The 14,822-nt window shown below is 35.9% G+C and overlaps 1 protein-coding gene across 6 annotated transcripts in view; it reads right to left on the minus strand.

Moving 5' to 3' along the window:
- Positions 1-3,682: 3,682 nt before the first annotated feature.
- PHLDB2 (pleckstrin homology like domain family B member 2) overlaps positions 3,683-14,822 on the minus strand; it is a 147,183-nt gene continuing 136,043 nt past the window's right edge. For 4 of the 6 annotated variants that reach the window (XM_072614032.1, XM_072614034.1, XM_072614031.1 and 1 more), the window contains 3 exons: positions 13,003-13,222; positions 4,843-4,928; positions 3,978-4,218 (listed from right to left, as the gene is read on the minus strand). In XM_072614032.1, coding sequence (XP_072470133.1) covers positions 4,078-4,218; positions 4,843-4,928; positions 13,003-13,222 — 447 coding nt within the window. In that variant the 3' untranslated portion in view covers positions 3,978-4,077. Of the gene's footprint in view, positions 4,219-4,842; positions 4,929-13,002; positions 13,223-14,822 lie in introns of all 6 variants that reach the window. The other 2 variants (XM_072614029.1, XM_072614028.1) reach the window with 1 other exon arrangement.

Genomic DNA, 14,822 nt, shown 5'->3' on the forward strand with positions numbered 1-14,822 from the left:
GTTAAGATGTGCCTAGATTCAAGAACTTGAACCACACTAATTATAGGCTGGGGGGTGGAGGTGGGAAACAGAGTTAGCTATGGCCCTAAGTCTAACATGTTAAAGTAGTCTTAGCCTTGCAGTTTATACCTCTCTTAGGGAGAGATGGAGGGAAAAAAATCTTCAGGGTGACTTAAAGTTTTACTGGAATATAATTTCAAAGACATAAACATAAAATAAAAAAGCTTTGCATTATTATTATTACTATTATTGCCATGAGCAGCAGCATTAGCAAGTTAAACATTTGGTAGTTTTAGTTTGATTAGAATCTTATTCTTTAAACATCTCCATTTTTTTCCTTGAAAGAATATCCACTACCTTGTGTATCAATTATACTGTGAAGCAAAGTGAAACATTTTTGGTCATCATGGGAGGAAGAGATTTTTTTCAAGAGGAGAAAATTGAGTACTATTACTAATGCAGAAAACCAGCAAGAAAGATTATGGCTAATCACTATGAATGTGTTCCTTGGCAGTGACTGGCTAAAAATTAGCCAACACATTCCTTTTGTGTTATCGTAGGTAGTAGGCTTCCAGGATTGAAAGTTCTCCTTGCCATAACTGGAAGGAAAAAGGTTCACTTCTTTCCAGGCGGTAGTTGCAAATTGTGGTTTAAGCAGATAAGCCTGTTTTGGAGAACCTGTTTTGGAGAAACAAACTTGTAGTAATCTCTAACTTCTCCAAATAAGGCCCATATAGCTTTTCTCATCCTTCCCAGTGACTGTATACCTCTGGCAAGACTCAGGAATAGGTGCATCTGCAAGCCTCAAATGTTCAAAACAGAATTTTGTTTTTGTTTTTTGATGCGATACCCAACCATGAAATCACTGACTCACTGAGGAAACACACTAGTTCTTAACCTGGGGACCATAATTTTCTTTTAATTTAATAACTGTATTTAGTTTCCTTTGTAACTCCACATATTTTATATATTCAAAAATATTATTTTAAGCAGGACTCTACAGGCTTCACTAGTCTGCTAAAGGAGTCCCTATCTTGGAGAGATGTTTGGGAGCATCAAGGCACTAAAGATTTTCCCAGGGTCAGACAGTATTGGTCAAAGACAGAACCGGACCCTTGGTCATGCTGCCCCTGATGCTCTCTAGAATGGTCAAGTAAAAAGAACACAAATATAAAGTCAGAGGACCTATTTTTCTGTTTCCAATCTTGATTCTGATGCTCACCACCTACCTGTATGACCTTGGACATGTTCCAGAGGCTCTCAGAGTTCAGTTTCTTCTTGTAAAATGAGGGGTTTGGCTTAGATGGCCTCTAAGGTCCCCTCAAGCTTTAGGTTGATGATTCTTGTGAAAAATGATTCTCAGAGCACCCCCTCCCCTCCCAGACAGATGCCTGCTCCAAAATTCTTCACAAAGACATTACTGATAATAAAATTGCATTGAGTCTTATTGTGGTCAGACTCTAAACCAGGCTGGAATTAATTTAATCTGCTCAGGCTTGGGTGAAGTTAGATTCTTCTGCCTAGATAACATTACTGACATGGAGTATTTCTCTGTTGTGTGGCATTGACAACAGCCTTTTCCAAGAAGATTTTTCTTTTCAGAAAGAGGTAGTTAGGGAGCATAGCACTTGGAGTCTTCCAATTCAACCTCAGATATTTAATAGAAATGTGACCTGGAGCAAGTCACAACCCCTATCTGCCTCAATTTCCTCACCTGGAATAATAATAGTACTTACCTCCAGGGTTGTTGGAGGATAAAACAACATATTAAAAAGTGCTTTGTAAATCTTATGTAAGTGCTAACTAATTTTTTCCTTTACTTCAATGGACAGGACAATTACTGTTCTTCCAATAAATGGAAAGACAAATCAGTTTTAAAATGTGAGGTCAGGCCAACATTTTTAATCTCCAAACAACTTATTCAAAAACAAATATAAATGGATTTACTTAATCATGCAAGCTAGAAAAGTTGATGAGAAAACCTGCATAACTTCATGGCGAAAGCAAAGTATACATACAACGAGTGATACGTTTACATGAATCAATGTAATTTGGGATATTGCATTTTACTGTCTTAAATCATACATTTTTAGTTGTGATTGTTTTAAAAAGATTAACAGCAATAACATAAAAACATCAGCAATAACACTTCTGTTCTTCATTGTTCAAGTAAAATCAAGTGTTATCCAGCTGCAAAATCATCCTAATGGCAGTCAGCTGTACAGAGACTTAAACTATAAATTTAAATCCATTCATGGGAGACAGATTTTGAGAAGAAAAACTTTAATTCTACTAATTCCATATTATACTTGTAGGTAAATTCATCATTCCCTAGTGCTACTCATTTACCACATTTCCACTAAATAACAATGCATATACATACATATAAATACACAAATATACCCAGACCATCAGGACGGACAACATTTGGAAAAGTATTATAAAAGACTTGCCTGAAGTCAAAGTTTTATTCACCAAAAAAGGCCTTTAACACAATAAAAAATGCAATGGGTAATTTAAAAGAAGGATTTACCTCCTCAGATACATTATGAGTTGAACTTCATTTGCCATTTATAAACAGACTCTCCCTTTGCCTCTCACTAACAATCACTTTCAATTTTAATCTTAGTCTGGTTTGTGATTAAAAACTCAACAAACTGACTTGATGCATTGTTAAGGAAGGCTACCATTGAAAGGCAGGATCCAGAATAAAGCAGAAACATGGAAGGAAAAGAAAAAAATTACTGTGGATTGCCTGAATGGGTGAGCAGCCCTAAACAGTGAATGTAGCCCTGGGTTTAGAGTCAGGAGACCTAGAATCAGTTTCTGGCTCTATTGCTCCATAGCCATGTGACCCTAAGTAAAGTGACAACCTTTCAGCTTCAGTCTCTTCATCTGTAAAATGGGGATGATAATACTTGTACTAATGACTTCATAGTTACTGCGAGGAAAGCTCCCTGTAAACTGTAAAGTGCTATGTGGGTGGTTGTTATTATTCCGGTCATCTCTGCACAGGGACTGCAAAATGTCTTCAGAGAAAAAAATAGTTGATTCCATTGAATACTCTCTTCATTTAAGATTGCCCTAGTGTAAGAATTCTCTAACACGTGACTCCTCCTGAAATATTGTTTTTAAAGCTGTGCACTTGGTAAATACAATAGTTAATACTAGGGTTATGGGGCAGGAATTAATTCTAATGGATCCCAGAAATAGTTATGGGATTCATAAAGATGTAACCAATTGGGGTTGGGGTGGCCTTTAGTTATGGTCCATTTGATCCCCAAAAGACCCAGTGCAAGTGTAGCCTTGGTCTGTGGATAAAGAGAACATTTTGAAACCAGCTTATAAGATATCCTATGGCATTTTAATATTATTAAAAGATTAGAGGTTCTTTTTGTCTTGTACAAGCAATCAAAATAAGGGTGATCACTTGGAATTGCTGTGAAGTAGATGTCATACCAATATTAAGTCTTTGGCTTTGGTGCAATACTCAACTACAGAGGTTTTAGATATCCATTTAAATTCTTTCTGTTTCCCACCCTTCCCTCCCTTTCTGTAGTGTTAGTTTATGAAACACATGATACGAAAGTACTTAAAAAAGAGCCAGTTGGTTATTAATATGTCAAATGCTACAAATTAAAAATATATGTAATCATATCTTCTGGTTCAGGTATCAAAATAATTTTTATATTTCTGAGTATACACAAACACTTGTAAACGGCTTGGTTTGTCACTGAGACAACTCATATAAAAAATTTTTAAGAAAATTGCCTTATAAATGCTGCTGGTGCTGCAGTCATTTCCAAAACAAAATGTTTTCCTTCTTGCAGCAACTTCAGTCCTTTTGCCAATGTTACGATCAAACTATGAATTGGCATCCCATGGTCTTCTTAAGTGAAAAAAACAACCACCAAACTCTTGTTAATATATAAGGGAGTTCCAAACACATATTTGTAAAGTGGTGTGTGTGAATTCTATCCTTCTTGCTTGGAGTTCTTCCAAATGGGATTGAATATGGCTTAATTCTGGTATAAGGTTATTGCAATCTGCCCTCTTGTGAACTGCCGAGTCCATTCATTACAACATGAAATGGGTGTAACCTTCTGCTCCAGTAACAATAACATCCATCCAGATCCTCATGGCTTCTGGGGATGGAGCCACCATATAATAGATCCTATCATGGGTCTTGACACTAAAGGTGAGTAATGGATTAGGACTCTAAAAGGAGAAAAGAAAAAGAATATTAAGCAAATAACTTTAATGAAGGTCATCACACTGGAGCTAGTATAGGGTTTGTTTCTCCCCTCAATGCTCTCATTTATGAAACTTGCCCGTTTACAACTTTTCTATTCCATATTTCTTTCCCCTTCTGGAGTAGTGAACATTTTTATAACTTTTGCTTTCGTTTTCACAAAGGGCTTTCCCTGTGCTCTTTCCTGGTGTTCATGAAACCTAGGGAGGTACTGAGACTCTGTATAGAGGTGATACACATGGGCTGCTTGGTGGTTATAGGTTTTGCTCTTAATCCTTTATTTCCTCTCATAGCTATTGGCTATTTGCTAGACTTCACAATGATGAGCTACTATGATAGGGCCCCTGAAGAAATTAACTAAAGTTATCTTCTTTTCCCTAAAAGTGGATCTACAAATAAAGATGATTCATTCATTCATTTATTTATTTCTTATACCATTCTCTCCCCCTTAGCATTCTGATCAATACTGCCACCAGTTCAAGACAGGTCAAAAACCAGAAACAAAGCAACCACAAATCCTTTCTCTAATTCTATTATGTGTTAAAAATTTGGAAAGTTAAAGCACTAGAAAATCTGCAAATGTAATTTACCTTATATGCATTCTTGAGGTGATCATAATAGACTTCTTCAATGGCTTGAAAATATATCACTCCTTTTAATTTAGCTTCATGTTTATCTGCAATGAGAGAGACTGGTATTTTGTATACAGAATCAGATAGCAGAGGATCAAATAATTTCAAAAAGGGGATCCTAACCTGGGGTTCATGGGTACCCAAGAGGCAAAGGATAGATTTCAGGGGAGGGGAAAATGTATTTATTTTTGACAACTTCTAAATGAAATTTAATATTTCCTTCAGCTATGAATTTTTAAAAACAAGTAATTCTGATAAAGGGTCTATAGGTTTCACCAGACTTTCAAAGTGTTCTATGATACCAAATAGGCTAAGAAAACCAATTTAGAATCAAAAAATTCTAATCCTATTAAGGAGTGATATTATTTCCACACTTCCATGTGGAAAAAAAATTCTTCTCCTGGAATAGAATAAGCCTGGAAGAAAACTTAGAAATTATTAAGTCTTCCCATCTCCACCCCCATCCTTATTTTACAGATGAGGAAACTGAAGCCCAACATCATTGCATAGTAAATGAAAAAAAATAATGAAGATTTTTTTGCCTTAATGATAAAAAATACTCACTTCATTCAAAAAATATCATCCATCATACTTTAAGTTCTATTTTTAATTCTAAAAGACATTACTGAGGTAGAAACCATTAACTCAGAACCAAATAAGCTTTCAATGTTCTTCAGTAAATTAGTATCCAAGATACAGCCCAGGTAAATTGACTCAGTTTAATGCACCAAGCATGTATTCTATTGTGCCACTATATATTATACCTCTCAGGTGCAGAAAAAAGCTGCCTCTCTAATATCAGAGGAATATGTATTTGAATCTAGTGATTTCATATCTTTCTTAATATCTTTTATTAAGGGGGATTCTAGTTTTTAACTTATAATTAAAAACCATTATTATTTGAGCTTATAATTAAAAACAAGAACATTATGCACTAGACAATATTTATTACAAAATAAACTATTAAGTTTTTTCTTAGTCAGGTAATTAACTATTAGCTAATTTAAATCATTATGTTTATTATTTCCTAATAAACATTTTTTTTGTCTTGTACTTTTCCACATTAGAATATGGTATTCTGAACTCATCATCCTTTACAGAATACTGTGTCCAGTTTTTCAAATACTGCCACCAGATGTCAGCAAAGTGAATTATTAAACAGGGTTTTTAAAAGGAAAGGAATATGCAAGGATCCCTAAAATAGCCAAAGCTTTCACCTTTCCTAATCACAGTGTCAAATAGAAACCTGCTATGACACACTTTCTTCTTTTTAATAATCTGGGTCAAATTCTGGTTCCTAAACTGTAACTACATTCAGCAAAGTTCAAAATAACTATTAGCCTGTAATAATTATATATTAAGTCTCTTCCTAATATCTAACAAGATATTATCGGGCTTCTAGGTGGTATAAGGGATAGGGCACTGAATCTTGGGTCAGGAAGACCTGAGTTCAAATCTGGTCTGAGACACTAACTATGTGACCTTGAGCAAGTCATAACCTCTGTTTGCCTCAATTTCCTCAACTGTAGAATGAGGATAAAAATAGCATCTATGAGAGGTGTTATGAGGATCAAATGAGATAATATTTGTAATGCACTTTAGCACAGGTGTTATATGAAAGCAAGTTATTTATTATTACTACTAGATGGTGCAATGAGTGTGCTGAGCCTGGAGTCAGGAAGACTCCTCTTCATGAGTTCAAATCCAATCTCAGGCACTTACTAGCTATGTGACACTGGGCAAGTTACTTAACACTGCTTGCCTTAGTTTCCTCATCTGTAAAATGAGCTGGAGAAGGCAAACTACTCCAGTATCTTTGCCAAGAAAATCCCAAATGGGGTCACAAAGGGTCGGACATGACTGAAACAGCTCAACAACAGCAACAAAAACATCGTTTGGAGGAGGCGTTGGACTGAGAAGTAAAACAATTCCTGTGAGTTTAAAAGTTTGAGTTGTTGTTGACATGTAAACTAAAACGTTAAAATGCTAACTAACCTTATTTGGGGCTGACGATAAAGGAAGGGCGAAGTACATAAATTGGACAGGAGGAGAGTTCTAGTATATTTGGTGAGGATTTTAGGCTACATAGAGATTAGAGTCATGTGATCATGCTTTTATCAGGGCATATGTAGATGGATTGCTAAGATTCTGAGAAGTCTTGGAATTTGTGCATTTAAATGTAGTCTCCTTTATGGCAATGAAAAACTGAGGGAGTACAACTTTTAAAGAATAAGGGGGTCAGGAGAAGAGCTTAACCTAGTTTGACTTTCAGTCTGGCTGGCTGGCTGCCTAATTGCCCTCCAATAAATGCACTGAAGCCTGACTTTGAAGAGGATTCCACATTCCTGGAGCTCAGGGGAAGAAAGACAAAGCTAGTATCAGTAGTTGTCCAACCACAGAATACCATTCTGAGAAAAGGAAAAGAGATGAAAGGTTCAGAGACTTAGAATCACACAGCTTAATTAGACCAAGAGTGTGGGAGTGTTAGAGAGGGAATGAAGGAGGGAAGGAAGTGAAACTCAAGGTAAAAACCCAGGTAATTAGATTAACTGAGTGACTGATGAATGGGAAGAAGAAGCAAAGTACAGATGAGGACAAGTTAGACTGTTACATGAGAGAGTGTTTAAAAATGTTATTTTTGGAAAACTGGGGGAGGCAAGTAGGAGACTAGCACATTTTATTATGTCTGCTTTTATGCATATTCAGGCACTGAATTAACATTTCTTTTTTTTAAGAGTACATTTCCATTATTCTAACTAAAAAAAGGTTGTTCATGATAGCATCTTTTAAATAGATATAAAATTAAATCTAAAACAAGGTAGCCCTTTTAAGGAAAACTTGAGATTGATTTATTGTACAGTACAAATAGCCCTGCATTTGGAGGATCTGATTTCAAATTCTCTCTGTCACTGGCTACCTATGGGCCTTTGAGGAAGCCTCATAACCTCTCTGACCTTTAATGTCTGTAAAATGGAGGAGTTAGATTAAATTCTTTCTTTGGTCTCTTTTAGCTCTAAATTTATGATTCTATGGATTGGGAGTTTGGATCAGATCACATATTACTATGATACTCTAGTCTATCAAACACACATGCACACACACACACACATGCACACACACACACACACACTCTTCATGGTAAAGTTTTGGTTCCTAATTAAATACCATCCTACATCCCCTTTTTAATTTAATGACTATCCAATCCAATCTAACACTCTAAGGTACTTTGCAAGGCACTAGAAATATAAAAACAGAAACAGATCAAAAAAACCCAAACCAAAAACCCAAAACCAAGCCAGTACAGGCCTTCAAGGAGCTTATATTCTATTTTAGGGGGATACAACCTGCAAAGAGAGAAGAATATATTTAATGATTTGGGGAAGATGGAAAGAACACTAACCATTGGGGGAGCTAGTTTTCCTCCATTCATCTACATTTCTTTACTTCTGTAATATTTCCAAGACCCTATTCTTATTCTGTGCTTTCCCTTCCCCTTAGAAAATACTTCTAATCTCTTTTACTAATCACCTCCTTCAATTTTCCTTTCTGATCACTGTCTCTATTTTTCTACCTTTCAGTGGTTGTCTATGCTTAGGAGAGGAATGAATTCTAAGGAGAACATACATTCTACTTTGACAAAATGCTATCATAGACCAAGTTAATGATAGCTGATTTTTTTAAATTTGCGCACATACATACACACGTCTACATGCATGTATATGTGTGTAGATATATACATATGTAGACACACATGTCTGTATTGTGTGTGTATATATACATGCACATGCATACATACATATGTCAACAAATTAAATTGTTACATTTATTATGGCATCTAAAATCAAAGGGAAACTCCTTTAAAAGAATTTTTTCACCACAATGTCTCCCATGGACAATATAGTCCATGTCACTTCAACTCATTCTTAAACTATTATTCTACATTTATAACATGCGTATCACTTTCATGGATTCAAGATCACAGATAGAGGCTGCAATGATGCCCCCTGATGGCTGCACTTCCTTAAAGCTACTTACAGTACCACACATTCTTTAAGATGAGGCTCAGTCAAATTGCACATGCTAGTAAGTGATTAAGCCAGGATTCAAATTCGAGTCAGTAGTTCCTTTGATATGTCTGCTGTCTCTTAGATTCAGATTAGAAATGGGTTTGAATCTCGGTGCCACCATTTGTTAGCTGAGAGGTTCTGGTAAGGTGACGTAGCCTCCCTGTGCCTCACTTTCCTCATTTATAAAATAGGGATAATAATACTTATACTACTGTCTTCACTGGGGTGATTTAAGGAAGGTCCTTTGTAAACCTTAAAGGTATTTGGTGCCAACCTACCTTTCCTGTCCTATTACACATGAAGCCATTCCGTGAATGTTTCTTCATGTGACCCTATGCAAGTTACTTAATCTTTGTGGCCTCAGTTTCCTTATCTGTAAGATGAAAATAATAATACCACCTACCTCTTCCCAGGATTATTATAAAGGTCAAATAAATATATGCAAAATGCTTTGCAAACTTTATGGTGCTGTATTGTAGTTATTACTGGTGTTGTTACAGCTCTTAAATTCCTTTATTCCTTTAAGGCTCAACTCAAACAGTCCTTCTACATGAAGCCTTTCTGATCTCTCTGTCTCACATTACCCCTTTGCTATATTGTTTTCAACAAATCACCCTGTATCTATATTATATCTATTCTATATATACACCTAAATATCTATATGCTAATTCTCTGGATGGGTAATAAGCTCCTCAAGGGTTAAGAGAAGTTTCATTTTTGCATATTCCTAACAGAAGTGCGGTGTCCAGCACACAGTAGGCATCTAATAAATGCTTGTTGGTTGACATTTCATTTTATGTAAACTTGAGTAATTATTATTATTAATCCTTTTTATTGTTCAGTCATTTTCACTTGTAGCCAATTCTTCGTGATTCTATTTGGCATTTTCTTGGTAAAGATACAGGAGTGGTTTGCCATTTCCTTCTCTAGTTCATTTTACAGATGAGAAAACTGAGGTAAAAAAGATTAAGTGACTTGCCCAGGGTCCCAAAGCTAGTAAGTGTCTGAGGTCAGAGTTTGATCACAGGAAGATTCATCTTTCTGACTTCAGGCCCGGGGCTCTTTCATTTGCACCAACTAACTGCCTCATTCTTTTTGTTACTAACGACAGTTCATAAAAGTTTGAGATGCTTAGTGAGGTTTTAAGATCATAAAAGTTAGAGCTAGAAGAAAAGTTATCCAGTTCTAAAATCTGAAAATTGAGTCCAACCCTTTAATTTTCCAAATGAATAAGCTAAAGCCCAGAGAAGGTGACTTCTTGCACAAGGTCATGCAGCAGCAAAGTCAGAATCTGAACCCAGGTCCTCTGACTCCAAATCCAGTGCTATTTCCATAGTATGCTGCATACACTGTTCACTTGTTTCTTGATATACTTTACAGGCAATGCTCAAAATGGTTATTTGATAAGTTTTAAAATAAACTCAAGACAGTTCATTTATTATAGACTTTATAAACAAGCTGCATGACTGTCAACTAAGCTTGTCTAATTTTATATGACTTAAGCAGGTCAGATGACAAACATAAAAGATATTTTCTATTCTGATGGCTTTAAAAGGCCATTTTCTGATGTAGGAGTACAATTCCAGTCGATGCTAACCATTGTGTATTATATCACAGGGAAAGGAGTTAATGGGACAACTGTTCCTATGTATGCTTTAAAAATTTTATTATTTTAAACTGCTACTAGAAGGGAATCTTCACTGCTTACATATTCGACATATAAGCTAAATAATACTGACCTACATGAGAAAGAAGGTTTCTCATGAATAAGCTTATGTGTCCTTACGTGGCAGAGAAGGGTAAAGAAAAAAGCTGAAGGAAATTGTCATTGCTCACTCCCCTCCTCTGACACCAAATTCTATCTACTAACATATATGTTAAATTATAGTTCAAAGACTAAGTGGGCATTTTAAGGTAGAGCCTTTGATGATTAAATTACCAGGTGAGGAAAAGAGATGCTTTCTCCTCCACAATTCATTTTAAAAGTAAGCTTCTGCAGATCACAGAAAAGATTTCAGAAGATGAAGGGAGGAAATAGAGGCTTATATAAGGAAGTATATAGGTAGTAAGTAGCTTCCTTGATTGAGAGAGGAGAAAGGGTATATCACAAATTATCAGCTGTAGTAATAGCTAGCATAATAATATGTTACATGATAGTAAGCATTTAAGTACCATTTTAAAGTTTGTAAAGCACATTACAAATATTATTGCATTTTATCCTTGTAACAACCCTAGGAGGCATGCCCTATTATTGTTCCTGTTTTACAGCTGAGGAAACCCAAGCAGACAGAGGTTAAATGAATTGTTAGATTTGAATTTAGGTCTTCTTGACTCTAGGCCTAATGCTCTATCCACTATGCCACCTAAGAAATTCTATGCTCAAAGTGTGATTAAATCCAGAAGACATTAAACCTAGTGACTCTGTATCTCCCTTGAGAGCTTTAAAATTGGTTAAGCAATCTGTCTGAAGAAAGAGGTGTTCACTTATCTAAAGGTTTAGCCAGTGCAAATTGTGGCTCAGTTTAAGAAGTAGCTTCTTAATAATTACAGCTTTCTCAAAAAAAGAAAAAAAAACGTATAAAGGACATCCTTGGGAGGATATAAGTTCCCCATCACAGGATGCATCCAAGTGGAAACTAGATAACCTCCTGTCAAAGACACTATAAAGTGTTTGGATTAGATGATTCCTAAGGTACCTTCCAATTTTGAGACTATGATTCAGATTATATTGTAAGACAAGATAACATTTAGAAGGCAATAAAGTCTTGCACATGAAAGAGACAGACTAGAATCACAGAAACTTAAATGTTGAGAAGGGCTTTAGAGAACATCTGGTACAGTCTACCAACAACAACATGGTATAACAAAATACCCTTTCAGTAGTTCTCACAAATTGGCATTTAGGTGTTTTTTGAACACTCACATAAAGGTGAACTCACAGCTTACATTTTCAGAAAACTTTGTTGGAAATATCCTCCTTATACTGAGCCAAAATATATATATCCTTCTAACTTGAACCTTTCAACCCTCATTCTCTCTAGATCTGGGATTCTAAAACCTGGTTTTCTAAAAATTCTGGGAATTATATTTCTATATAATAGATTTCTTTGGCAATCATTTGAATTTAAAAACCTTATTCTGAGAAGAGGTTCATAGGTTTCATCAGCCTATCAGAGGGGTCTTGGACACAAAAAAGGCTATATTTCTATATAATAGCTCTTTAAAAATCTGAGTAACTATCATGTTTCTAACTAAATCTTTTCTACTCTAGTCTAAATACTCCCAATTTCTTTAGTTGTTCCAAATACCAGACACCCTCACCATTCTGACTGTCTTCTGTAGAGTCACCTGTTTTTAAATGTCTATTCCTAAAATAGAGATATCTATTCAGAATAATATGAGATTTCTCCCTCTCCTGTTCTGGACATAATTTCACTAACTTCTTTTAAGTAGCTTTATTATATTGCTCAGCACAGACAGAAATCAGGAGATGCAGATCCTTGTCCTAGGACCTATAGTCCTTGTCCTTTTCCCTTAAATTACTGCATGACTTTAGGCAGGTCCCTTAATCTCATCCACTGCATCCTGGGCTATCACCAGTTGTCTTGACTTTTGTTCTGACACTTGACTTCAGTACTGGATGAGAGTGAGGCTAATGACTTTGCACTCTGCCTCATTTGAATCCAATTCATGTGCAAGTCAAGACATCCCTCATCATTCACTACTTTACCTCAACATTATGATGTCATTCATTGGTCCTCTTCTAAAATGAAAGACAAACAATAAAAACAACAAATTGTACAACAGCATTGGATTAAATAACTTCAGGGATTTTTTCAGCTATGAGATTCTACAACATGGAGAACTGGCAAACTAACCTTTTTATGATGCAAGAAAAAAGAGGTAGAGGAATTACATTCTAGAAACAATATAAACCTGCAGATCTTGAAACAGAAGGCTAAATGTTGATTGTGACAACAATGCCACCTCATCTTCTCTTTTTTTTAAAACAGCTCTTGCAATTAATGGGTTGAAATATTGTATCACATACCTGCATAATAGGAGAAGGTTCGTTTGTTTCGGTCAAAAACAAACCATCGTTTTTTCCAGGTTTTAATTTTTCCACCCATCTTGATGAGAAAACCCCGACAGGTCTTCTCTGTGATACACACGTGGTAACAGGTTTCTATATTGTGGCCAGCAGTCTCTACATGGCTCCGCAGATCAAAGTCTTCCTTCCTAACAGGCAGATAGCGAGTCAAGGGTCGAGCCTATAACAGAGCAAAAGGTATTTGATCTACAATAGTTATTATTTGCATGGTTTCAGGCTATACATACCTCAAAGTTGACCTCCTTTCTGAAACCCAGTGAAAAGCCAAGCATAAAAATTACCATATGTTAGAATTTTGAGAAAAAAAATCACCTAACATATGGGGACATAAAAGGCTTAAACATTCAAACACAAAGTAGTTGAGAATATTGAAAAAATAGTTTGGTAGGCTAGCATAATATAAGGGGAACGAATGAAGAAGAAATCAAATAACAAACATTTAATAAGTACCTGTCACGGGCCAGGCATTGTGCAAAGTGATAGTGGGAATTTAAATAAAAGACCATGTCCAAATGGAGCTTATGTTCTTTTGGAGTGGGAAGAGGAACATAATATGTGTTCATAGACGATAAAAAGAGTATACACATAAAATAAACACAAAATTTTCTACAAACAACTGGGCCACTCAGGAAGCACCTCTTGTATGAGCTAGCCTTTAAGGGAGCTATAGGAGGAGGGACAACATTCTAGGCTGTATGTGTGAGAAGACACAAGTGATAGGAGATGGACTGCTGTGTATGAATAGCAAATAGGCCAGATTTACTGGAATGCAGAGTGAACAAGGAGAAATAATGTATAATCAGTCTGAAAAAATAGAACTGGAGCCAGATTGTGAAGGTCTTTAAATGACAAATGGAGGAGTTAGTATTTATTATAGAGGCAATGGGGTGCCACTGAACTTACTGAGCAAGAGAATGACATGGCTAGAGACCCATGCTTTAAGAATCAATTTGGCAGCTGTGTGAAGAATATGAAGGATAGATTGCTTAGGAGAAAGAATGGGTGCATGGAGACCAATTAGGAGGCTACTTTAATAGTACAGACAGAAGTGATGAGGACCTGAACCAAGGGGGTCGTGGTTATAAGTGATAATGTAAGAAGGAGATAAATGTGAGAAACGGAAGCAGAATCAGATAAAGTCAGGAAGATAGTTCTTCTATAACTTGAAATTAGAAAACTGTCATTCACAAATGGTTTTATAGGAAATTTGGTAGAAATAATAAAGGGTGTGAGAAAGAATGTCTATGTAAGAAGGCCTCTACAGGTACAAATTACTCCCTTTGGTAACATGTCCTGTACCTTATTCTTGTTACTCTAAAAAGAGACATATATGATCAACCTACTACAATATACTCTACAAGCATTACTCAGTCAAAGAACAAGTTTTAAAAACACTATTGTCTCCTGGACACTGTACTAAGTACCAGGGAAACAAAAACTAAACTACAAGCAAACAGTCCCTGATCTCAAGGAATTCACAGTCTGCAGAATACCCCAAAAGGAACACCTCATTTTACCAGTCTACAAGACAGAACTCAAAGGCAGGGATTTATTTATCCAAGAAAAAGTTAAAAAATAGTGAGTGAAATTCACACTTGAACTTAACAAGCATTGGGATTTTCAATCAGAAACAATGTGACCTCAAACAAGTCACTTCTCCCTGGTATCAGTTTCCCCATCTATAGAATAAAGGATTAGAACAAATTATCTGAAGTGTATCTTGCAGCCCTAAATCCTATGGTTTTATAGGAGTGATACAT

The sequence above is a fragment of the Notamacropus eugenii genome, chromosome 5, assembly GCF_028372415.1.
Source record: "Notamacropus eugenii isolate mMacEug1 chromosome 5, mMacEug1.pri_v2, whole genome shotgun sequence".
Taxonomy (NCBI): Eukaryota; Metazoa; Chordata; class Mammalia; order Diprotodontia; family Macropodidae; genus Notamacropus; species Notamacropus eugenii.